This window comes from Mauremys reevesii, linkage group 6, assembly GCF_016161935.1.
Source record: "Mauremys reevesii isolate NIE-2019 linkage group 6, ASM1616193v1, whole genome shotgun sequence".
In the NCBI taxonomy this organism is placed as follows: Eukaryota; Metazoa; Chordata; order Testudines; family Geoemydidae; genus Mauremys; species Mauremys reevesii.
Window position 1 is genome coordinate 38,787,845 of NC_052628.1, and position 26,698 is coordinate 38,814,542.

Sequence of the window (26,698 nt, forward strand, 5' to 3'; positions counted from 1 at the left end):
GTACAGCGGTAAGGTTCAGACTATGGACCTAATTCTACTCACTTATACTGATTTTACACCAGTATAAATGGAGTAATCCTGACACACTGACTCTATACCTGCAATGGGCTTGAGGTAATTTGAAACAAGAAATATTACTATTTAGGTTCCTGATCATCCAGCTATTATAGCCAATGGGAAATTTTGCCACTGACTTCAATGGAGCAGGAGCTGGTCTTTAGACAACAGGGCACATGCTGTGTTACATAATAGAAGAAAAGATTTTTGGTTTTATAAAGCCACTGTGAATTTTATGAAGAGAATGGTGAATGGGGGTTGAAATTATCAAGAGCATCCAAAGTGCCAGTCTTTGATTTCCCTTAACCCATTTTCAAAAGGTGAGTAGGTAATCTTAACACAATAAATTGACGAAGGACTAGGACATTACTGTAGAAAACATTGCTGGATTGTCACTTAATACAGATAACAGTATATGCCTTATACACACCCACCTGAAATCAGTGAGTACATACTCAGTCGAGCTCAGCAGTGCCTCTGCTGCTGCCATGGTACCACAGCTCTACTGCTATTTATACACACGCTAGTTCCATGAGAGCTAAATGTATGTGTACATGAGCAGGGGAATCACACCCATAGCTCATAGTGTAGACACAGCCGTACATCTTTGTATTTTACAAAGAAGAAAAGGAAACTAAAGAATGATAGGTGTTATGTTTGTCCATGTATATATAGGGCCACTTTCTGAGTATGATGGAAAACAATCACCATGTGTTTCAAAGTACATTACCAGATCAGTTTTAAAAGACTATTCTTATTTGTAGCAAATATTTACTATTTCTTCCCTTACTCTGTCCCTTCAAACAAAAAAAAAACCCCAGCTTTCTTCTAGCTCAATGTCCTTATTTTTATTCATCAATGTCTCTATTTATTGCTTTTAAGTGGTGGCTGATATGGAATTATGTCAAACACGTAGGTTTTTATTTTAATGAAAATCAAGATTTTAGAAAACAAAATTAATAAAAATGTTTCAACAAATTTTTTTAAAAATTCCAGTAGAAAGCATATTTTAATTAGTTCAAATCTTTCCCTGAACGTGTTCGCAATCTGAATATTCTGGTCATGCATGGGAGCTAGCAATCAAAAACTGACTAGAAATGAACTAATCACAAAAGTTTAAACAACTAGTCTATTTTCTTGGTCCAACTTGCATAGAATGAAAATAGCGAAACACCATTAATTGCAAAAAACAACATGTAGATTTCCCTCCCACCTCCAAATATTTCATTTTAATAACCTAAGGTGTGGATATTTGTAAATAAATGTACTTTTAAAATATATAATTTTTTTAACCTGACAGTATTGTAAAGCACATATAGGATAGATTTGAAAGGTAAACAATCCTAATCTTTCAGGGTAATGAAAGCTGAATGCACTAACTCCTCAGTCGCTACTAGAGGAGTTTGAACTATCAGATGACAAATGTTTTTCTTTTTTTCTCTTCTTTTTTTCTTTTTTGTGATGTTTTCCTTTCTTAGATTTACTCTTTTTCTCCTTTTTCCTTTCTTTTTTGTGGGATTTCTGTTTTTTTGGTTTTGGATCTTCTTCTTCAGTGACACTTGATGAATAAGATCTGTTAAAAAAAATTAATACAGATTACATCAATCAGGTATGTATGGGTGAATCATTTATTCACTTTATTTTTCTTTCTACACTGAATTTAATGCTGGAGATTGTATAAACACATGAATTCATGCAGTAGGTACAGAGGTTGTCCACTCCAGCCTGTAATGGGTAAACCAATCATATCCATGCTCATCCAAACCTTGGCCTCTCTGATGAGGCTGCCTCACCAGGAAAGCAAGGAAAGCACTCCTTAACTAACATTGTTCAGAAATGTGTAGGTTATGTTTGGAAAGAGTTAGTGACTCATGCTTGTAAATTAATTACTAATTGTATCTTACTGGTTTAAAATGTTAATTTTATTTCTTTGCTCTGCCTACAGCATTTTCCAAAATATGGAATGTAGACATTTCAAGGTTGAAACTTTATTGATAGGCAAATGATCTTATATGTTTAGGTCTTTAAAAAATGGACAGAAAGCATGAAAACAAGGCACATAAGGAGATGAAACCTTGATCAAAAAACCTACAGTAATAAAATCTAACTTAATATCTTAAAACAAATGGCTGTACTACCATTCCCGTTCCCACAATCCCTGCCAATTCAGAGAGCAGATGTTACCAGATGCAAAAGATGTATACATTTTGATTAAACTGAATTGTCTGTTTAATAAGAGAGAAATCTGGTGTGACATTGAGAATATTTCATGAATATGTAGTAACTTGGTTTTAAGTACAAAATTTAACAATGCAATGGGGGGAGGGGGGGGGCGGGGGAAGAGGTCCTCTTTACCTTACTTGAGAATAGCTCCATAAACTTCATTGTTACTGCTTGTGAAAGTAAGGTACGCAGGATTTGGCTTCTTCGTAGTAATAGTCAAAGTGCACTAGGGAACTTTTCGTGCACACTAGCAGGGTCCACAAGGACAGTTAGTGTGCAGAATTAACATAGCTACAGCTTAAGGCCCCAACTGACTTCAACGGGGGTACTCACAGTGCATAAAGTTAAGCTCCTGCATAAATCTTTGTAGGAACAGAATCTTAGTATGGTGACTGGTAGAATATCAAGCAAATAAAGTATTATTTTAAATTCTCATTCTACATAGTTTTATCTTGTTGTTTAGAGTAAACAAGAGTTTTCTTTTAGCATTTGTAATGGCAATGTCTATCACTTTTTAGCCATGTTCCTGATTTGTATGCAAAAGATTACTAGTATGTTTAGCTTTATAGGGTAAAAATTCTGTATCAGACATTCAAATTTAGTGTATGTGCTTTTGTAGAAGCAAAAATAAAGGTTAACGTGCAGAGGATATAACAATTTGGTAAATATATTTTGGACTTTAAAATATTAAGAAAATTCTGTTTTGGGCTTAATTAGGTATTTGTAAGTTACCTTTTCCTTAATTTCTTTGATTTGGATTTTTCTTTGCTTATTCTTTTTAGATTCTTCTTTTCCTCCTCCTGACTTGTATCTGTGGATATAAAAATTGCATTTTATACAAAATATTTTTCCTTTTCAACTTCAAAATTAATTTTAAAACTCTCACTGAAATCAGTAATTTTTTTTTTATTGCTAATGTTTGTTTCAAGACCAAAACATTTTGTAACCAAGTGGTATTATGCAGGTTCATTTCAAATATTTTGCAGAGCAGCCGCACTTTGGTTACACAACTCACATTGTAAAGGACCTGCATCTAAGTACCGAGAATAAAATTAGGTATGTGAAACATGGTAAAAACTGCTACATTCATAAGAGGCAGTTCCTTGCCCTTCTTCCTCCAAAACAGTACATCTGTGCTTACATCCCCTTCAGGGGGTTTCCATGCTAATGTCCTTTTTAACTCTTTAGTAACAGTCAAGCCTCATTTATCTGAAACTCAAAGACCTGAAAGGAGGTCCTATTTTCCACATGTATCGAATACAACAGACATGTCCCCGCCATCTCATTTAATATTTGTGTGTGTAGTCTAGACTACACAAAAAGCACTTTGTTGTGGCTCATCAGCATATTGCAGCAACCACCTTGGTACTGATAAACCTGGATACTGTATAAGGCACATATCATAAAAAATAATAGCATATTTGACCCCTTTGTTGGCAGTCTCACCAGAGCTACAAAGGTCTGAACAGGCATGGAGAATCAAATGTTTGTTGTTCTAGTCACGTAGTTTGTCAAGGTAGTGACTGAAAACACTGGTGGGGAAGCCTCCACGGTAGCTTCCCTCATTTTTCCTGTTCTGTTTAGTTTAAAACAGTGGTTCTCAAACTGGGGGTTGGGACCGCTCAGGGGGTTGCAAGGTTATTTCATGGGGGCTGTCAGCCTCCACCCCAAACCCCGCTTTCCATCCGGCATTTATAATGGTGTTAAATATATAAAAAAGTGTTTTTAATTTATAAGGTGGGTCACACTCAGAGGCTCGCTATGTGAAAGGGGTCACCAGTACAAAAGGTTGAGAACCACTGGTTTAAAAAACTAAACAAAAAAGCAAACTTTGATTAAGGCAGTTCAGTTAGTATATTTCATTAGTACTAAATTATGTTAAAGTGTGTGTGGGAAACAACACATGGCAGAAAGGGATACAGTGACGGATAGAGCACTAGACTGTGACCTAGATGACCTAAGTTCAATTCCCAGCTCTGCTGGTGACTGCGGGCAAATTACTTCATCAAACACTTTGAGATATTCAAACGGAACATACTAGATAAAGGCAAAGTGTCATTACTGAGAAAAATTAGCAGCAGGTGACAACTGCTGTTAATATCTTTAAAAGCAGCAAAGAATCCTGTGGCACCTTATAGACTAATAGACATTTTGGAGCATGAGCTTTCGTGGGTGAATACCACTTTCACCCACGAAAGCTCAGGCTCCAAAACGTCTGTTAGTCTATAAGGTGCCACAGGATTCTTTGCTGCTTTTACAGATCCAGACTAACACGGCTACCCCTCTGATACTTAATACCTTTAAAATTTCCTTGTGGAAGAATTATGCAAACTCATAAAAGAACAACAAGGCCTATGAAGAAGGTAGGACAGATAATGGGGCCACAGACCACATCAGTCCCCAAACAAGAGAATGCCACAATGGAAGAACCTTAAAACAAGAGTACTGTACTGATCTGGGTCCTTCCAAGAAGGAACACTCACCCAAACCAAACCCCAATTCCCTCCAACCAGGTTGTGTCTAGTCCCACAGATCAGGAGAAAACTGCTAAAGAAGTCTGTAAGCTGGGCCATCCTTTATGTCAACAAAGGATATGCAGTCACCTCTGTTTGTCAAATAATGGAAAATAATCAAATAGAAACCCCTTGGAAAAAGGGTGGAAAAAAATAAATGATTTTTTTTTAAATTGGTTTTTATTTAAATCGGATTTTTTTGATAAAATGCTTTTTGAGGAAAAGATAGTTTTAATTAAGATACATTATAGCTCAAAGATCTCATCATGGAATAGGGATTATAAATTCTAATTCTATAGTATGAGACGATATATTCATGTAATGTTTAAGAAAAATTTTGTAAATGGAGTTCCAATAGTTCATGGATTAGGGACCCAATCTTATGGGGTTCCACAGGCTTCTATACAGATTATTTAGGTTAATCTTTCTATCTACCCAATGGGAATCAGTGCTAAGTCTAGAAGATATTGTCAGAGATGCTTAGTTTTGCAGTTCTCTAACTGTGGATTTGTTTCTCCAGAGATAACATGCTTCTTAGCCACAAAAATGTTTTAAAATATATAAATAATATATAGAGGTGAGAAATAACAGACCTCAACCCTATTGTCCCTCTGAAAATTTGCATACACAGAATCAATCCCTTACTGCTCTCTAAAAGTGCAAAGTTTCAAAAAGTTGAATGAATAGAAGAGGAATAGATCTGGAGAAGGTGAAGAAGCCTGGAGATAAATGTGAGAAGGGAGCGACAGGCAGTAGAAACAAAAGTGAAACTGTTTGAGCAGCATATTCCAGAAGTCTTGAGGTCTTTTTGACTGCAGCCTTCATTGATTTGAGATCTACCATACGATTCTCTCAATAGAAGGGAAAACCTATAATGGCAACAGGTAATAAAAGAGACCCAGTTTGGGAATATTTGAATGAAGTTCCTCTACTTGTGGGTAAGATAGGCATGCATGCAAAATGCAAACAGTGCAACAAAGAAATGCAAGGCCTGGTTGCCCAAATGAAACAACATCATGAGAAGTGTTCCTTCTCAGGAGGAAGCTGTGTTGAAGATGATGAAAGGAACATGTCTGAACATACAGGATCTTCAGGTTGGTAAACTTTTTTATTTCATACTTCTTTCTTAAAGACTGCCTGTCTTCCTTCTGGACTATTCTTGAATTCTCATGTTTGAGCAAAAAATATAGTTGTTACTCTATGGTACTATTATTTTAGATGCTGTTGTGATAAAAAATAAATAGCTGAAATAGGCAGATCTTTTTACAATTTCACCTTTAAAGTAGTACTGAGTGTCAGTGAACGCAATGAGTAATACTAAATGAGCTGTATGGTAATAATGATTAAATAACTGCACGGACTTATTTTGTTTAGCAGAATCCATCCTGAATATACAGGATTCTGAAGACTATCACCTTCAAGATCACCATAATTTTCTATAGTTTCAGAGTTATCTCCCTATGATAATGTTTCAGTCACATCATGTATGTCACATAGCCACAGTATATCACCTGTAGCAAAAAAAAAAAAAAAAAAAATCCTCATCCAGAAACAGCCAGAGATAAATTTGTGATAAGAACCAGCAGATTACAAAAAGAGGTAACTGATGAAAAAAATTCCCAGTTTGTTTATGCGACAAACTCTCCTTTCTGTATGATTGAGAACCCACACTTCATTAACATGGTTCAGTCATTAAGACCAGGATAGAGTCCACCCAACAGAGCAGATGTTACAGGCAAATTGCTGGATAAAGCGTATGAAAGATAAATTGAGCAGTGTGCAAAAGGTCTAGAGGGAAAAATTGTTAACCTGAGTCTTGATGGGTGGAGCAATGTCCACAATGATCCTGTTGTATGTGCCTGTGTGACAACAGATTTCAGTTTTAAGAGATCTTAGTAATAAAGATATGTAAAACTTATAAATTCAAAATTCATAATATTAAGGTTGCCAGTGTTTATTTTAAGTAATTCCATAACATTAATACCATGACACCAGATGCAAGGATGTATCGTATCTGATTATAATATTTCCTTCAGCCTTTGAATTAGATTTTTCCCAGGAAACATCTACCTTTTAATGCTGAATTTGTCCATCCAATTAAAATCGGGTGTGACCATCATTCTTTTCTGTCAAAATGACTTTTGAGGTTTAGTGGAACAAACAGCAGGAAGTGGGAGACATATTTAAAAAAATGGGAGAGAAAACATTCCCAAAAAACCTAGATGAGTTTTCAGAAATGCTGTATAGAGCAGCTACAACTTAAGGAAGAACATTTATACTAGACAGGGATAACACAATATCCTCTAAACATCTACGTACAACTAACTGTTTCTCTCTAGGGCTACATTTACCTTTTTTCCCCCTAAATGAGTGTCCATTTAGAGCCATAGTTTCAAAAATCCCTAGGTCCACAAGTACAGTTTTTCTGAACAACTTAGTTCCTATTCACAAGTTCAAAAGAAAGGCTTTTTGGGAAAGCAAATTCAGCAACTCATTTTGCCAAAAGAGGTCCAAGCATTTCTTTTGAAGTGTTCTAGCAACACAGGAGGCTATGTTGGAACACATCTCCCTAACTTGCCTTCCTAATGTCATCAGAATAACCACTTCACAGAGTATGTTTACACAGGAGTTAGAGGTGTGACTTTAGCTCATGTAGAGATACCCAAACTAGCTTTAATCTTGCTAGAGTGAGTACCAATAGCAGTGAGGTCACAGCAGCAAGGATTTCAGCATGGGCTAGTTGCCCGAGTTAGTACTAGAGTCCCAGGTGTGCTTGCACATCCCATGCTGACACCTGTGCTGCTGTGGCTTCACCATACTACTCACACTAGCTAGATTAAAGATAGCTTGGGTATGACTACACCTGCTGCACCTTGATTGCAGTGTAGACATGCACACAGATAGGATTTTGATTTTGAAGTGGAGGCAGGGTCTAGAATAAGAGAGCAATAATAATGCAAATGAGTAAAAAACATTAAGAAAAGTGCATCCATATCTAAAACACATGCTCCCAGAATAATAAAGACTAACTGCAAAGTAACAGCAGAATATCATGCCCCAGCATTCCTAAATTGGGGGCTCATAGTATGCTAGAACAGCCCTCCAGCCCCATCCACCATCTGGGACCTTTTTGTAGGCTGAAACCTTAGCCCTCCTGCATCATCTTCTGATGAACTTGCATACTGTGGACTAATTACCACCACCTGTTTTCTCTTTCTCTATAGAGGCTGAGCCTCATTTCCCCAAGACAGAGAGCGAGCAGTTATCCCTCTAAATGTTAACTGTCAAATCAAAACTACTAGCTGCATTCAAACAAAAATAATGATTAAGAACTAGAGAGAAGAAACAGACTGAACAAAGAAAAGCATTTAAAGAGGCATCATTTACTTGGGGGAAGGAGAGAGGAAAAGAGAATTGTTTCAGCTTTATGCAGTAAACAAAGGATAACATCAATGAAATAATGTATATTACTTTCCCTCCAATGGGCATTTGCACATTCCAAAACTCACAATCTTTTGGATTTAAGAGCCTAAATGTAGGCACCCATGCTTGAAAATCTTGGTCAAATGTTTTTAAGTAGAAGCTTTTCTCATTTTTCCATAAGGTGTCCGGGGGGTCTCAAATCTCTTCAGCCTGGAGCCATGCCAGAAAAGCAATTTTTTTAGGTCACTGGATAAGATAGAGTAAAAAGTGAACTCTAAAGGAGTTAAATGACAGTTACAGGACTTTAAACAAGATAGCTTCCCAATTTAGGATTAGGCTCTGTTACTTAAAACATACTCTTTTTCTCTGGTAAGGCCTGCAGTTTCCCCAGCTCCTCTTCCTCGCTGTCTTCACTGCTCGTACTGCTAACGTCTAAAACAATGTCTCTTTTGGGGTCCACACGGAGAAAGTTTCTGCATTCAAATGTCAGATGACCAGCTGAATAAAAATCAAAAGAGTAAGCCATGAGCAGATATAGTTCAAATTATAAAATAATGTTAAAAAGAGTTACTGCTTTGTGCTGAGAAATATGCATTTTAGTATTATACAGATTTCACAAAAGGGATGGACTTTAATTTGGTTTGTCAGTGGGAAAATAAAGGAATATCACTTTAAAAAACTATTGCAAAGTTTGGGGCTGTGTACAGAGCAGAGATGTTTTTGTCTTAGGGAGTGAGGGTTCCAATTAGCATCCAGTGCTATTCCCATCAATCATCAATTTATTTTTAGAACCACTTTCCTCAAAGCTTTTGCATAGTTGTCTTCATTATTTGTGAATGTGTTGCATACCCTTCCCTGATGAACTGATTTGAAGGAAGGTGAAATGTTTTCCAAATTAATTTTTTTTTTTTAAAGAGTGAAATGTGAGAGTCTACTCCTTTCCAGTGACAAATTATACCTGCAGTAACCAAAGGTTATCAACTAAAAATGTGTATGCATACTAAGTCATTCATTATTTTCTAAAACATATGTGTGTTTCTAGTGCATTACAGATACATTAGGAAAAAGGAATTTGAAGCTAGCTTACATTGAACTTATACTGAAACATAGAGGATTGAACCAGGAAGGTAGATGTGGGGTGGAAGCGACTGCTTGCCATTTAAAAAAAAAAAAAAAAAAAATCTCAATATATTCTTTCTATGACCAGCTCAAAAATAAAATTCCAAGATAAATGTGAAATGAACTGTCTTACGACCCTCTCCCAATTACTGTAACAAGCGATAACATTTCTAGCTAAGAGATAATAAATAGACTAAATTCCTTTTTAATACAGTCAATTTAGAAATGCTATTCATTAAAGAACACTTTGTCTGCAGCAGCAGTTATCCATAGCAATGTGTATTTTTAAAAAAATTAGGGGCCAAAAATCCTAAATTTGTATCCAGGCAACAGAAACTCCTAACTCATCTGAAATAATGGACATGGGGAAAAATGTGAAAAAAGGGAGCTCCAAATCTATGATAATTTTTAAAGCTGTTAGTTGAAACAATAATTTAGCCCCATACAAAAGGGAAAGGCTGCTAGAAGTCTCAAAAGGAACCAGGCTAGTTACTTCTACAAACACAGCTTCTTCACATCAAAGATAATCTCCTGAAGCCAAAGCAGTATGAACATTAAAACAGGATAGGTTACTTGGCTTTCCTAATTTCTTTCATATGCAGAAAGTTTACAACACTGCACATATCAAACAATTAATTGTATACTAACATCTAATTGCCTTCAGAGGCGTTGACAAGTAAAGCAACGCAGTGTCAAAACTTGCTGGAAGAAAGTCTACTACCTCTCTCACCATGTAACCTTTTTCTAAATCAATTAAAAATGGTTTGAAAGGATTGTCAACAAAATGCTCATTAATAATTAAGGGAATAATTAATTACTTAAATAGTATCAAACATGTAATTGCAGCAAAGAGTCTTGTGGCACCTTATAGACTAATAGACGTTTTGGAGCATGAGCTTTCGTGGGTGAATACCCACTTCGTCAGATGCATGCCTCACCCACGAAAGCTCATGCTCCAAAATGTCTGTTAGTCTATAAGGTGCCACAAGACTCTTTGCTGCTTTTATAGATCCAGACTAACACGGCTACCCCTCTGATACTTGAAACATGTAATAAGATTTAGTTTTTTTTTTTTAAAGATAGTTTTGATCTGGTTTATAGTCTAATTCTGTGCTAAGATGTTAAGAGAGAATAATCACTGAGCTCCCCATGCAACACAACATACAATGGAAATGATAAAGAACAGCTACAGTACTTGCAAGGTAGTGTGTTATGTTAGTGTCTTCCAAAGTGTGGGCATGTAAAGGAACAGTGTTCTTGGGCAGGAAGAAGGGGAGGAAGAGCCCTTGAATTGTTCTTTAAAGTCTCAGCTTTCATTAAAAAAAATGAATTAAAAAAAAATGTATATTTGATATAGTTGTGAAGAAAACATTCAAAACATGAAATGACTGTAACCAATTAAAAAATTCTTGTTTGAGCTTGTAGAGAGCCTGATACAGTAGTTCTCAGATGTGAACTGCTCATTCATCAAAATGCCAACTCAGATATCAATGAGGATACTTTAAAATGTCAAATTTGTTAGCCATTTCACGTCTCACTGAAACATGTAGGAAAGAAGTAGTATCTTATTATTAGGGCCCTACCAAATGCACGGTTCATTTTGATCAATTTCACAGTCAGAAGGCTTTAAATTTGGTCAATTTCATGTTTTCAGATGTTTACATCTGAAATTTCACTGTGTTGTAATCTTGGAAGTCCCAACCCAAAAGGCACCCGGAGGTGGGTCTGATCCCCCTGCCCCTGAGCAGCCCTTCAGGTGAAGAGGAAGTCCTATCCCTCCCCAGCCCAGCAGGGATTTGCAGCTAGAAGCCCCTGGCAGGGGCGCTCCCAGTAGCGGGGTAGATCAGACCCGCCTCCTCCGGCTGCACTGGATGGGGACCCACCCCAAAGCTTCCTGAAGCAGGGGAAGGCACTCAGAGGTGGTCTATCTGTTCCCGAGAGTGGCTGTGCTAGGGAAGGACAAATCCTGTCCCTCCCCAGCCCAGCCAGGACTTGCAACTAGGTGCCCCAGGCTGGGGCACTCCCAGCAGCACAGGGGAGATCAGATTTCACAGGGAAAGGCTTATTTCACAGCCCATGACACATTTTTCATGGCCGTGAAATTGGTATTATGATGAAGATCTACACTAAGGTTTCCCACAGTGTGGGAGTAGGGAGCAGATAAAAAAAAAAAGTATAAATTATGATAGGCAGGCTTTTAACAACGAACTGCAGAGGAGGTGTGTTTGTGTATGTGTGCATGTGGAAAGGGAAGCTGTTTCATTTTCCCAAAGAGAGAGCTCAGCTTTCAGAAGTTTGAGAGAAACTGCACTCTTGGCATCTTTATACTGCCTTCATACTTACGATAGCCACACTTCTTGCATCCTGCCCTGATATTATCCTTATTTCCACCTGAAAGCAAACAAACTTCCATTAATATTGAGTGTTACTAATTAGAACTTAGAAAAAGGATTAAAAGAAACTATTTGACTTCACACCGCGTAAAAGTACATACGCATTCTGTAGTGATTTATTCATTAGAAAAGTCTATTAGAAAACCTAGTATCTGGTCTATTGTCTGGCTATGCCGGAAGGACAGGAAACACTGGATGTGTTTTAATTAGGCCGCAACTTTATTCCTAAATGTCTGGGAGTACCTGGCAGATAAAAGTTTACAGTGCAGATAATTCTCTAATTATTTACATACACCCGGGGACAGCACTCCCCTTTACCCCTCCTGGTTCTCAGCAATCCCACTGCCGGGACCTCTCACCCCCTCCCCAAATGACGGGGGCTTACTCCCTGTCATACCAGTCCCTAAACACCCATTTCCACTCCTTTAAAGAATACCTCCTTTAAATCCTCTCTCAATCTATTTTATCTGATCACTGTATCCATTCCCTACAGAGTACCTGCACTGGACGTCTGCCACAAGGAGGCACCAGCAATTAGCTTGGCTGCCTTCCCCCATATCTAGCCTGGTTCCCAGAAATCTTCTGATGCCTTCTTCAATACCAGCCAAAAACATATCAGCTTCTAAGTCTGCAGGTCAACCCCAGCCGCCCTGAATAACTCTTGCCAGATATGCTACGTAAGGACGAGAAATCACCAACTCCCTTTTGCCATCCATGATTTTGGCCACCTCCCTGTTTGCAGACCTCTTACCCTTGTCAACTCATGGAGGCTTCATAGCTTCCTGCCATACCCTGTATCACAACCTGCCCATCCAAATAGTTTTTACTCCTGGGAAAAGTTTCAGATTTGGCTCAAGTCGCTCTTAGCACTGAACATTAAGTCCACCCCTTTACCCATTCCTAAACCATTTCCCCCAAGGTGAATGACAATCATATCTGGTGCTTGCACACAGGCCACCACACTATCAGAAGGGGCATAAGCTGCTCCCATAACATGCACCTCCTCTCACCCTTTTTACTTATTTTGATAATGTAAAGGGAAACAGAATACTACGGTGTTACAACATCTCCAAAGTCACTTTTCTACAGTGTATTCTATCACAATAATCCTGATATTCTATGTTAAAACAATTAGTGCCAAGTACTTTTAAATAAATCCACTCTGAATGACTGGAATCATCTATTTTAATGATGTTTTGCATTTTTATTTTTTAGTTCTTTTCCTAAAGCATGGCAACAAATGAAAATCAGCCTACCGTTAAAATGTATCAATTACAACTAAATATAGCTTTTAAACTAAATGTGGGGCTTCTTTTTGCTATCTATATACATTTATTCAAGCAATTATATAGCTTTATTTACATTTAGAGTCTTAATTTTTACTTTTTTATTTTAGAAAATGGTGAATGATGCATGTCTTATTTACTAGATTTTGTCACTAATGATTTTTGTCAAGCTCTAGTTGGATAGACAATAAAATTCAACTAAGAATTTCCCAAAACAACATTTTTAATTAAATAAATTAAATAAAACCACCTTAAATGTGCTGGATACATAGGAAAAAAAAGTTTATCATAATATGTTTTGCCTTTAAGGATACGTCTACACTGCAATTAAAAACCTGCAGCTGGCCTGTGCTAGCTGACTTGGGCTCACGGGGCTTAGGGTAAAGGGCTGTTCAGTAATCAGTGCAGCCATTTGGGCTTGGGCTGGAGCTGGGCTCTGATATACTGCGAGGGGGCAGGGTTCCAGAGCTCAGGCTCCTGCCTGAACCCAAACACAATGAAACAGCCCTTTACCCCAAACCCTGTGCGCCTAAGTCAGCTAGCATGAGCCAGCCAGAGGTTTTTAATTTCTGTTTAGAAATACCCTTAAACTAACAAATTTATTAATATATTCTTTGTTTATCTATAGTTAGTGAATTTAACTGATTGTTTCTGGTCGCCATGTCCTTCAAGATTTTAGAACTAGTATATAAGTAAATGAAGCATCAGTTAGGTAAGCTTACCTCATATAACATGATAAAGGCCTAATACTTACTCAGTGGATAATTGATTAGCAATTAGTGTATAAATAGATGCATAAGTAATATATGAGCAATATATATGTAGATTCTGAACGCCTGCATAATTGAGTATGGTTATGACCTCTGTATAATCTTTCGAGATAGGATAGCATGAACAAAGGTTCCTGGCAATGAACTGTAACATCTGGACATTCTGTTATTGAGTTTTTGGTGTGTCTAGGGAAAATGAGGGAAGTTTCTGTCAGATAACTAGAATTGATAGTTTTGTTATTGTTAAAAATTTAGAAAAACATGTTATATAACTTAGTGTGTAATCAAGGATTATCATATAGGGTAGTAAATATTACCAAATAGAAAAGAAGTGATTGGGCTAAAGAATAAGGAGTGTTGATAAAAAGTGATCTGTAATATTGTATATAAAAGATCATGTTGGGACCTGAGGTCCCTGTCTATCTGACAGATAATTCATTAGCCTGCTACCTTCCACCTGATCACTGAGGTGTGGCACTCTGTACCTGTGTGAATCCAGTATCCAGGTTTCATTCAAGAACTCAGGGTTAGCAGCAGTCTGTCAGCTTTCCTTGGGTTCGTGAGTAAACCTGTGGGTCTTACTGAATGTGATTCTGAAATATCACTAAATAGTAGAGATCATCCTCTTACACCTTGTTTTTTGTTTATAGATTGGAAGAGGAAAACAAGCTTTCCTACATTTCCAACTCCCAATAGGTTTTTTAACTTTGAATGAAGTAGTCATTGAACTGAACTAGTTGAAACAAACTGAAACGAAGAAAATACTCTCTCTGCATCTACAGAAGAGGCTACTGCTGTCAAAAGCTGATTTAGCACTTCAGCAAAAACTGGTTCCAGGTGCTTAGCCAGTGACTTCCACCAGTTCAGAGCTTGACTTTCTTTAATACTTTATCAGGAAATGTACTGATTAACAGTATTTCTTGTATTTTTGACTTTAATAGATTATAATAAGTTTAGGCCTTAACATAGATTGTCAATTTAAAAAAAATTGGTTGAAAATTATTTTTTAACTATATCTGTATGTAAATTAAAAAAAATCCGATTTAAATCCAAAATCCAATTTAAATAAAAAAAATGATTTAAGAAAACACAAAACAGATTTTCATTCACCCTACAATAATTACAAATTATATAAAATTTGTCATATGCATTCATGCTTTAATTGTACATACATATTTCCACAGATACAAAATCTAAATTATGATTTCTAGACTGAGTTAAACACAAATAAGGGCGTGGTCGATTAATGGCAGTTAACTCATGCGATTAACTCAAAAAAATTAATTGCGATAAATCACACTGTTAAACAATAGAATACCTACTGAAATTTATTAAATATTTTTGGATTTTTTCAATATTTTCAAATATATTGATTTCAAATACAACACTACAAAGTGCACAGTGCTCACTTTATATTATTTTTTATTACAAATATTTGCACTGTAAAAATGATAAACAAAAGTAATATTTTCAATTCACCTCATACAAGTACTGTAGTGAAATCTCTATCATGAAAGTGCAACTCACAAATGTAGGGGTTTTTTTGTTATATAACTGCACTCAAAAATAAAACGATGTAAAACTTTAAAGCCTATAAGTCAGCGCCATCCTACTTCTTGTTCAGCCAATCGCTCAGACAAACAAGTTTGTTTACATTTGCAGGAGATAAGGCTGCCGGCTTGTTTACAATGTCACCTGAAAATGAGAACAGGCATTCACATGGCACTGTTGTCTGTGTCGCAAGATATTTACGTGCCAGATGCGCTAAAGATTCAAATGTCCCTTCATGCTTTGACCACCAATCCAGAGGACATGCATCCATGCTGATGATGGGTTCTGCTCACTAACGATCCAAAGCAGTGCAGACTGACGCATGTTCGTTTTTATCATCTGAGTCAGATGCCACGAGCAGAAGGTTGATTTTCTTTTTGGGTGGTTCGTGTTCTGTAGTTTCCACATTGGAGTGTTGATCTTTTAAGACTTCTGAAAGCATGCTCCACACCTCATCTCTCTCAGATTTTGGAAGGCACTTCAGATTCTTAAATTTTAGGTCGAGTGCTGTAGCTATCTTTAGAAATTTCACACTGGTACCTTCTTTGCATTTTGTCAAATCTGCAAAAGTGTTCTTAAAACTAACAACACGTGCTGGGTCATCATCTGAGACTGCTATAACATGAAATATATGGCCGAATGCAGGTAAAACAGAGCAGAAGACATACAATTCTCCCCCAAGGAGTTCAGTCACATATTTAATTAACACTTTTTTTTTTTTTTAAACGAGCGCCATCAGCATGGAACAATGTCCTCTGGAAAGGTGGCCGAAGCATGCAGGGGCATACAAATGGGTTAGCATATCTGGCACGTAAATATCTTGCAATACCAGCTACAAAACTGCCATGCGAACGCCGGTTTTCCCTTTCAGGTGACATTGTAAATAAGAAGCAGGCAGCAGTATCTCCTGTAAATGTAAACTAACTTGTTTGTCTTAGTGATTGGATGAACAAGAAGTAGGACTGAGTGGATTATAGGCTCTATAGTTTTACATTGTTTTCTTTTTGAGTGCAGTTATGCAACAACAACAAAATAATCTACATTTCTAAGTTGCACCTTCACGATAAAGAGATTGCATTACAGTACTTGTATGAGGTGAATTAAAAATTAATATTTATTTTATCATTTTATAGAGCAAATATTTGTAACTGAAAAAAGAATAAAAAGTGAGCACTGTACACTGTATTCTGTGTTGTAATTGAAATCAATATATTTGAAAATATAGAAAAACATCGAAAAATATTTAATAAATTTCATTTGGTAGTCTATTGTTTAACAGTGTAATTAAAACGTGAGTTAATCACGTGAATTAACTGCAATTAATCGACAGCCCTACTTTTAATATTTTGTTTTTTATATTTTAATTTAGTAACTCAGCGTCTTAGCTGATGCTTTCATGCAGAAATAGTTTCATTTGTGGTATTAAAGTAGAATATGTTATATTTATATACTTTGTAAAGCAATAAGCTAGGATGTAAAAAAATTAAAGAGGGTAGAAATAAGCACAGGTCAGATAACATCAGAAATCAGACACTGAGAATTCTGCCTATGGTAGGATATTCTGTACAAAAAAATCTGAAGAATTTAGCCTTCTGAAAGTGATGTTAAAGTTTCACAATAATTTCATTTGTGTATTTTTCTGATTCTTTTGTCATGGCTGCTTAATTGAGTTGAAAAGACATCAGAAGATATTCAAAGCTTATTATTAATAACAGAATACTTCTGCAGACTTAAATTGAATTACATATACAAAATTCTTGACAAAAAAAAACCAACCCCCCCCATTATCATATATTATTAATATTACCCTAGTGTCTATGAGTCCCAGTCATGGATCTGGACTCCACTGTATTAGGTGCTTTTCAAATACAGAACAAAAAGATAGTCTCTTTGTCCCCAAGGAACTCACAAAAAACAAGCTATCTGACTGCCCATTTCTTCTTTGCTTACACTGACACGACATAACTTCATTATGGAGCACCTGCTGGCACTTCAACTATAGGTTACAACTATAAACGGATTCTCCCCCTTAAACTCCCCTCCTACTCCTCCTGCCCTGCAATGGAAAAATAAATAGTGGCCTCATAAAAATAATGAAATAAAAATTCCCATTTAAAATCTGGTTACTTCAAAATAGTACATCAGCTCCTAGCAAGCTATCTTTGGTTTGCTGGAAAGCCCATTGTCTTCATGAAGCTCTGCAGAACACCAAGGACCCATCAAATCCACACGTAAGAGTTTTAGAAAGGACATTGACAAGCTATGCAATACAGGGCACATGCATATTATAAAGCAGAGTTTTCTGCCAGTCTCATTTCCTCCCTGACACACATCTCGTTCAGACTCCCTAAATTCAGCAGGAGGATTCCCACTTCAGTACACTGGTTGAGGTCTTCAGAAGTGGGACACTTGCCTAGAAGGATGGTGAGATGTGGCAAGCTGCAAGACCACAGGACTTAGGAATGGCAGAAAGGGAAGAGACTGCTGAGGAGGCGGTAATCTCTCATCCTTGTTTGTTCTCTGTGTATGGGCTGCATAGCTGGCTGTGGGCTCCTGAGTAATCAGCTGAGACAGCTCTGTTTGCTGGTGTCTTGGTAACCATGACCTGAACCATGTGGTTCTGACCCTTTTACCTTTGATCAGCCCTGCTGTTTGAAGTCTCAGTAGTTAATTACTCCCTGGCAGTGATGGGTGGGGCTGAGCTGAGCTAAGCCGGGAGACTTGGTATAAAAAGTCACTTGCGAGGTGAACTCAAGAGCTGTGAACAGAGGTAGCTAACATGATAGTTTTGAAAGGAGTTCAGGAAACATAAATATCTCAGGTTCCTGGAGGAGACAAACTGGCCACCAAGGAGTCAGAGAGAAAGGAACTCAGCAAAGGCGTAGCAGTTCTTAATGACCAAAGGCAGAAGTCAAGGTGGCTTTCTACACAGTCGGAGGCTGACAAAGATGGGTAGGCTGTAGCCACCAGAGAGAAGAGGACCTAGGAGGAATTCCACACAGCTAGAAGTTTACCATTGATATCAGGTCCTCAATGTGGAAACTGTGGAAGATCTCTCTGAAGATCTGGCTGGTCCATGGAACAGAGAGATGTACAGGACACACCTGTGGATGTCTGCTTGGCCCAACTTGTAAGAAAACAAGCTTGCCTACAAAGAGATCAACTGGCCAAGGAAGATTGATGATCTTTGTTGGGGATTCTACAACAAGAAGAATAGAAAGAACATTCTGCCAAGGACTGACAGACAAAAGGCAGCATGCTGCCTTCCCAGAGCCAAGAACTGTCATGTCACACTAAGATTGGAGAGGCTTCTGAAGTTGATGGGTAAGGATTCACTGGTGATAGTCTACATCAGCCCTAATGCCACTGCACTGTGGTATATCTCATAGATTATAGATGACTTCAGGGAACTCAGAACGCTGCTGAGGAAGGAGAATGTCCAAGTGATCCTCTGTCTTCCTTCACCAAAGGACATGGAGGATCTCCAAGAAGTCAAAAGATCTGAAAGTGAACCTCTGGCTAGGTAAGTGGTGAGGATGTAGGGTTTTAACTTTATGGAATATTGGTCCATTTATGGGGAGAATTGGCTGTACAGTTTGGATTGCCTTCATCTCAGTAGAAAGGGAACCAAATTTTCTCAGGGATAGGCTGGCTACAGTAGTTAGGAGGGCGTTAAACTAATAACAAAAGGAGAGAGTAAGAAGAGGGAAGATATGGGCTTTCATTTAGCACAAAACTGAGATGCTGTGAACACAATTAATCAAGGAACCAAAGGACAAGAAGAGAAAAAACAATCTTTAATTATGTATATGCCAATGCTAGGAGCCTGAAATTGCTCATTTATGAACAAAAATTTGATCCAGTTGGTGCCAGAAACCTGATGGGAATATTTGCACAATTGGAATGCAAAAATCAATGGCTATAATTTATTTAAGAAATATCAAGTGGGCAAAAGGGAAAGGGTAGTAGCACTCTGTCAAAAATGACATTATCTGTTTCCAAGTCAATAAGAACTCAGAAGAAAGTGATCCATATGCATTCAGAGTCAATGTCCTAACAGATATACTCCCATTTTGTGCTTTTAGTTATTGTCTGCTACAGACCACCAAATCACACTAAGGAACAGGGTGACCTGCTTGTTAAACACATATCTATAACATATAGGAAAAAAAAGTTGTGTGATCATGGGGGCCTTAAGTTTGAGTGACATATGGAGGTCACATGCTGTCAGTATTAACACATCGTCAGAATTTCTAAATATTCTAGATGACAATTTCCTAACTCAAGAAGTATTGCATCCAACACGGGCAAATTCTATATTAGATCTCATCTTTACAGATAAAGAGGAATTCATCACAGAACTAAAAATTAGTGGTAGCTTAGGTACAAGTAATTATGATTTGATCACATTTGTTAGATGCAGGCAGAATAAAGTCCAAACCAGTAATATATACACTTGGTGCTTTAAAAAGGCAAATCTCACAAAACTAAAAACAATTATGAGCCATATCAGCTGAAAGAATTTAATCACAAAAATGTGAATGATAATTGGGAATTGTTTAAGAACACTTTACTAGATGCCCCAAAAGCCATAATACCACAATCCAGAAAAGCCGTACTTGTTAAAAAACTGACCTGGCTTAAAGGGGAAGTCAAAGGGGCTATAGAAAATAATAATGATGATAAAACAATATATAACAAATGAAATAAAGGGGAAGTTAGCAATAATGAATATAAATCAGAAGCTATGAATTGCAGACAATTGATAACGGAAGCAAATGAACACAAGGAGAGATCTATGGCCAGCAGAGTTAAGTACAAAAAGGATGAGTTTTTTTTTTTTTTTTTAAAGTATATAAGAACATAAATAACCCTAACAATGGTTTTGGACGATTAGTAAATGGAAATGGTGGAATTATTATTATAACAAAGAAAAGGCAAAACTGTTCAATAAATATTTCTTTTCTGTATTTGGGGATAAGCCAGATGATTTAGTCATCTCATATGATGATTACACTCTTTCCATAAAGATCTCTCATGAGGATGTTAGACAGCAGCTATTAAAGTTTTAAATTAGTAGGTCCAAATAGCTGAAACTCTTGGATGCAAGCTTTCACCTTTATTCAACTGCTCTTCTACTTTATTTCCATACTGAGAAAATTTGGATACAGAGCTATTTACGGTCTACATTAAGCAGAGGTAGAGCTGGATATCATCTATATACTGTTGGCAATTCAGCCTGTACATTGTCACCAGCATTCCCAGTGGTTTCACATAGATATGGAATAAGGTAAGGAAAATAACTGAGCCTTGTGAGACACGGACTGCAGACAGAGGCTATGGAGGTGGAGAAACCGTTGCTCATAACAACCCTTTGGATTTGGTTTGAGAGAAAGGACTGTAGTCATTTCAGGATATTTCTGTTCATCCCAACACTTACTGGGCTGCAATAGGAGTATTTGGTGATGTTGCAGAGAGACCCATCAGAATTAGTATGGAATTATCTCCTTCCCTTGACTATGATCAGGAATAGATCATCCAAGAAGCCAAAGGCTGTGTCTGCCTGTCTCTCTTTTTGAAACTTACGACTGGAGAAAATAGGGATTAATATGAGAATTGAAAGACGCATAAGGAACTGGTTAAACGGGAGACTACAACTGGCCATAGCAAAAGCTGAACTGTCAGGCTGGAGGAAGGTTACTAGTGGAGTTCCTCAGGGATCAGTCTTGAGACCAGTCTTATTTAACATTTTTATTAATGGCCTTGGCACAAAAAATGGGAGTACGCTAATAAAATTTCCAGACGATACAAAGTTGGGAGGTATTGCCAATATGGAGGAGGACTGGAACATCATACAAGAAGGGTGGATGACCTTGAAAACTGGAGTAATAGTGTTACCCAGAATTTGACATTCCTGTGGTAACCCCAAAATGTGGCAATATTGCCATCACCCATCTTGTATGTTCAGTCACTGCTAGCTGAAAAACCAAACTCCACATAGCATAGCTAGGAATAATTTTGGCCCTGAGAGGCAAGAACGTGCAGTTGCATGTTTGCAGTTCTACTAATCCGAATGGGAGGATGGGACAAGGAGTTAGTGAAAATAGAAGGAATGTTTGGACAGCCGACCTTGGTTTTAAGTGCCTCTGACACATACGTTTTATTGTTATGACTAGAAATGCTTTGATACGAGATAAGTAGTTTGCCGAAATTACGAGAATTGGTGACCCTTTAGGGGTTACTATGGTGACCCACTAGGAGTCACTGTAAGTTATATGCTTTGTTTAAAGTTAGCTATAAAAGATCAGGTGAAAGAATATGCTTTGGATCAGACTGAGGAAGCTTTTCTTTAGACAAGGATCTGACACCTACGTTCTCCAGTAGCTAGATGGAAGGAGGGCCCTAGGAAGGCTGGCTGTTGATTCCTCAAAACCATCTTAAACTTTGGTAGATTCAGACCTAAATCTGAATGTACTGCTACAGCATGCGTGTGCGTGCGCATGTGCTTGAGACCTAATAAAAAAGTAGTTTGAGGTAAAAACACTCTTGTTTGTGCCAATCATTGATCAGATGGAGAAGCTGTGTCCCCACTGATTTATTCCTGACACTGCTTGGAGAGAAACAGTTAAATTACCACTTCTTTGGCTTCTGAAAACCATAGGTAACAATAGCAATAGGATGAAATTTAAAAGTGCAAAGTGCAAGCTCATGCACCTAGGAACTAACAAGAAGATTTTTTTTCTATAAGCTGGGGACATATCAGTTGAAAATGACAGGAGGAAAAAGACCTTGGAGTTTTGGTCAGTTACAGGATGACCATAAGCTACCAATGTGATGCGGCCATCAAAAAAGCTAATTCAATCCTAGGATGCATCAGGTAAGGTATTTACAGCAGACATAAGGAAATTTTATTACCATATTACAAACCACTGGTGAGACCTCATCTGTAATACTTAAGAAAGATGAATTCAAACCGGAACAGGTGCAGAGAAAGGCTACTAGGGTGATCAGAGGAATGAAGAACATACTTTTCAAGAGGAGACTTAGGGTACGTCCACATAGCAAAGAAAAAACCCTGGCTTACCCATGCCAGCCAACTTGGGCTGGGGGGGGGGGGGGGGGACGGGGTTTGGGCTGGGGGCTGTTTCATTGCTGTGTGGACTTCTGGGCTTGGACTGGTGCCCAACCTATGGGACCCTCCCACCCCGCAGGGTCCTAGAGTCTGGGCTCCGGTCCGAGCCCAGAAACCGACACAGCAATGAAACAGCCTCGCAGGCCGAGTCGGCTGGCATGGACTAGCTACAGGATTTTCTTTGCTGCATAGACATACTCTTAAGGAGCTTGACTTGTTTAGCCTAACCAAATGAAGGCTGAGGGGAGATACGACTGCTTTCTACAAATACATCAGAGGAATAAAAAGGGAGAAGAGCTATTTAAATTAGGGACTAACGATGGCACAAGAACAAATGGCTATAATCTGTCCATCAACCGATTTAGGCTTGAAATTAAGCGAAGATTTCTAACTATCAGAGTGAGGTTCTGGAATCAATGAATCAGAATATTAGGGTTGGAAGAGACCTCAGGAGGTCATCTAGTCCAATCCCCTGCTCAAAGCAGGACCAACACCAACTAAATCATCCTAGCCAAGGCTTTTTAAGGGCCTTAAAAACCTCTAAGGATGGAGATTCCACCACTGCCCTAGGTAACCCATTCCAGTGCTTCATCACCCTCCTAGTGAAACAGTGTTTCCTAATATCCAACCTAGACCTCCCCCACTGCAACTTGAGATCATTGCTTCTTGTTCTGCCTTCACTGAGAACATCTTAACTCCATCCTCTATAGAACCCCCCTTTCAAGTAATTGAAGGCTGCTATCAATTTCCCCCTCACTCTTCTCTTCTGCAGACTAAATAACCCATTCCCTCAGCCTCTCCTCGTAAATCATGTGCCACAGCCCCCTAATCATTTTTGTTGCCCTCCCCTGGACTCTATCCAATTTGTCCACATCCCTTCTATAGTGGGGGGACCAAAACTGGACACAATACTCCAGGTGTGGCCAAAACCCCTAACTGGTTTCAAGACAGAGCATGATAAGTTTATGGAGGGGATGCTATGATGAAATTGCCTACAATGGCATATGGCCTATCTACAACTCTTAGCAACAAATATCTCCACTTCAACAGCTAGAGATTTGTCATTAGACGGGGAGCATATTTTTTCCGCAGGTATCTAGCTGGTGTGTTTCATGAACCCGCTCAGGGTCTAACGGATTGCCATATTTGCAATCAGAAAGGAGCCAGACTGAGGATTTTCACTTTCCTCTGCAGCATGGGGCTCAGGTCACTTGTTGGGTTACAGTACTGTAAGTGATGGAGTCTTTGTAATTTGTCATCTTTAAATCACAATTCAAGGACTTCAGTAATTTAGCCAGATTATGGTTTTATTACAGGAGTGGGCGGGTGAGATTATGTAGCCTGCAATGTGCATGCCAGACTAGATAATCATGATGAGCTCTGCTGGCTTTAACCTATCAATATAAACCAACTTTTCCACAAGATGAAATCTGGGTTTCTTTCCTTCAGTCTGTTTTGTTTTGTGGCCACTTCCCCTCCAGGCTGATACACGGTCCCCACTCGCCTTCTGGCTCTTTTAAAGCTTCACTTTGTGTTCTCACCCTGGGCACCTTTTTGTAGGCTTGCCCCACCTGGTCTGGTCTCCCATCTCGTCTATGGGGGAACCCTCCCCTCCGCCCCCTGCTCTTTACTCACTCTCCCAGGAGGGGTCCTGCCCCCTTCAAGTAAGGGCGACCGGATGTTTCACTGTGGGGCGCCCCCACCGCCCATGCGGGGAGCCGACGGCCCCGGGCAGCCAGGCTCCCTTCCTTGCCTCCCGCGCCAGGTGTCTCAGGGTCTCCTCGGGCGCCCGCTCCCCCCACGCCAGGGCGGGCCTCTCACCTGGCAGCGCCATGGGACAAGGGCCCAGCAGCGTCTCCCCCAGCGCAGTCGAACCCAGGCGGTGGCGCTTCCCGGCCGGAGGCCTTTGGGCGGCGCACTCTGGGCCGTACCATTAGACAGGGCGAGGAGGGGTGAGTGAAATCGCCCCGCTGACGGGCGGAGGAGCCGGGTCAGCCTCACGATTAAGAGGCGCGACGGAGGCGGTGCGTTTCTCTGCGCTTGTGCGGCAGCTCCACCCTCGGCCTCTCGCCCCGGCTGCCTCCCCCCCGCGCCGCGGCGCCGGATCCCGGGGTCCAAAATGGCGGGAGGTTCGCGGGGCTAGTCGGGGCTTCCGCAGCGCCGGGACTAGAGCGACAGCGGAGCCGGGTCCGTCCTCGCGGCGCCCCCTCCCCTCCGCCCGCCGCCAGCATGAGCAACATCTACATCCAGGAGCCTCCGACCAACGGCAAGGTGAGCCCCGCCCCGGGCGCGCGTGAGGTGGGATGGGGCAAGGGGCCAGCGTGGGGCTGGGAAAGGCGCAGGGAGCCAGGAGCGAGAGGGGCAGCGCCACTGACCATCGCCCGGACCCCCATGATACAAATTGTTCCCGCACCCTGTGCCTGTGCTACGCTTCTTGCAGGTGCAAGTTCCGTTGGCGGACAGTGGCCTCCGTCAGCCTATAGCTCCTGTAGCTGCAGGCTTGGCTGCTTGCTTCGGCGCTGCGCGTACTCACCAGGAGTGCTTGGGTCGATGCGAAGTGCGCGCACCATGGGTGCGTATCCCAGCCTGCAAACCGCTACCGTCTAGCGCAGGGGTTCTCAACCTGTTTCTTTCTGAGCCCCTCCCCCACCCCCTAAAAACTCTACGACCCACTTGTGCCAAAACAATGGGTTCTCTGCATATAAAAGCCAGGGCCAGCGTTAGGGGGTAACACACAGGGTAATTGCCTAGGGCCCCATGCCACAAAAGCCCCTACAAAGCTAAGTTGTTCAGGCTTCGGCTTCAGCCCCATGCGGTGGTGCTTCAGCTTTCTGCCCTGGGCCCCAGCTAGTCTAATGCTGTTTGGCAGACCCCCTGAAACCTGCTTGCGGCCCTGCAATGGGGCCTGGAGCCCTGGTTGAGAACCACTATTCTAGCGTGATGCCTTTTGGGAAGTTTTCTCCTGTGGTGGGATAGAAATTACTCATTCAGTGATCTCTGGGAGATGAGTCAAGTTCCCAGCATGCAACTTAGAATAATAGGGTTAGAAGGGTTATCTACTGTAACCCCTTGCCAAGGGGCAGGATTTGTTGTGGTTAAACCAGTCAAGACAGATGGCTCTCCAGTCTCCTTTTTAAAATCTCCAGTGAAGGAGCTTCCAAAACCTCCTGAGGCAGTCTGTTCTATTGTCCTATTGTTCTTATGGCTATGAAGTTTTACCTGAGATTTAATCTACTTTAAACTTTCTCCATCTCGTAATGTCATCCCTATCCCATAATTCTTATGCTATTTTTTTAAAACCCACAAACCTGCATGGCACTTATAGCTGCCTGCCATCTCTGACAGAAGGATGGAGCCTGCAGAGCTCTGTGCTATTGTCATGAACGTTACAAATACAGAACGCACAATCCTCTAGTAATAACAGAGCTGCAGGAAGAACTGTAGCAACAGGGGACATGATGATTTCTTTGAGGAGAGACTACTGAGGGTCATAGCAAAAAATAATTCAAGGTTATTGATGGAGCACTGCGTCAGTGCTCATTTCTCAGGCCCACATTGGTGAGATCACATCATAGTGCAGGTTTGGAACAACGAACAGTGGCTGCACAACTTTCAGATGCAAAAGGACGCCTTCTTGGATCTATTTGCGAAACTCACTTCAGCTCTCCAGTAAAGGGACACCAGAATGAGAGCTTCGCTGGCCGCTGAGAAGTGAGTGGCAATTCCACTGTGGAAGCTTGTGATGTCAGATTGCTACTGGTCAGTGGGGAATCATTTTGGAGTTGGAAAATCCACAGTGGGGACTGTTGTCATGCAAGTATGTGGGGCCATTAATCTTATTCTGCTGCACAGGATTGTGACTCTCAGTAATATGCAGGACATAGTGCATGGATTTGTAGCAATGGGGTTCCCAAGCTGTGATGGGGTGATAAACAGCACACACATCCCTATATTGGTACCAGCTCACCTTGCCATAGAATATATCAATAGAAAAGACTACTTTTGGGGATTATGCAAGCAGATCACTAGGTACGCGTCACTGACATCAATGTGGACGGGAGAAGTGTGGGGGAGGGCAGAAGTGCATGATGTTTGCATCTTTAAGAACAGGACTGTTCAGAAAGCTGCAAGCAAGGACATTCTTTCCTGACTGTAAGGTTACCATTTGCAATATTAAAATGTCAATAGTGATTCTGGGGGACCCAGCCTATCCCTCGTTCCACAGCTCATG

General features: G+C 39.8%; 2 protein-coding genes across 8 annotated transcripts in view; one reads left to right on the forward strand and one right to left on the reverse strand.

Moving 5' to 3' along the window:
- Nucleotides 1-771: 771 nt before the first annotated feature.
- Nucleotides 772-25,062, reverse strand: SREK1IP1 (SREK1 interacting protein 1). Of its 2 annotated transcripts, none has more exons than XM_039544104.1 (5): nt 25,001-25,062; nt 11,679-11,726; nt 8,574-8,714; nt 3,013-3,091; nt 772-1,630 (listed from the first exon to the last, which is right to left on the reverse strand). In XM_039544104.1, the coding sequence occupies exons 1-5, from the start codon at nt 25,035-25,037 to the stop codon at nt 1,441-1,443; spliced, it is 495 nt and encodes a 164-aa protein (XP_039400038.1). In that variant the 5' UTR covers nt 25,038-25,062; the 3' UTR covers nt 772-1,440. The 2 variants fall into 2 exon arrangements, with proteins under 2 accessions (XP_039400038.1, XP_039400039.1); XM_039544105.1 differs by lacking the exon at nt 25,001-25,062 and adding an exon at nt 24,289-24,432.
- Nucleotides 24,553-26,698, forward strand: part of CWC27 (CWC27 spliceosome associated cyclophilin) — a 214,709-nt gene continuing 212,563 nt past the window's right edge. For all 6 annotated transcript variants that reach the window (XM_039544098.1, XM_039544102.1, XM_039544099.1 and 3 more), the window contains exon 1: nt 24,553-24,738. In XM_039544098.1, coding sequence (XP_039400032.1) covers nt 24,697-24,738 — 42 coding nt within the window. In that variant the 5' untranslated portion in view covers nt 24,553-24,696. The remainder of the gene's footprint in view (nt 24,739-26,698) is intronic.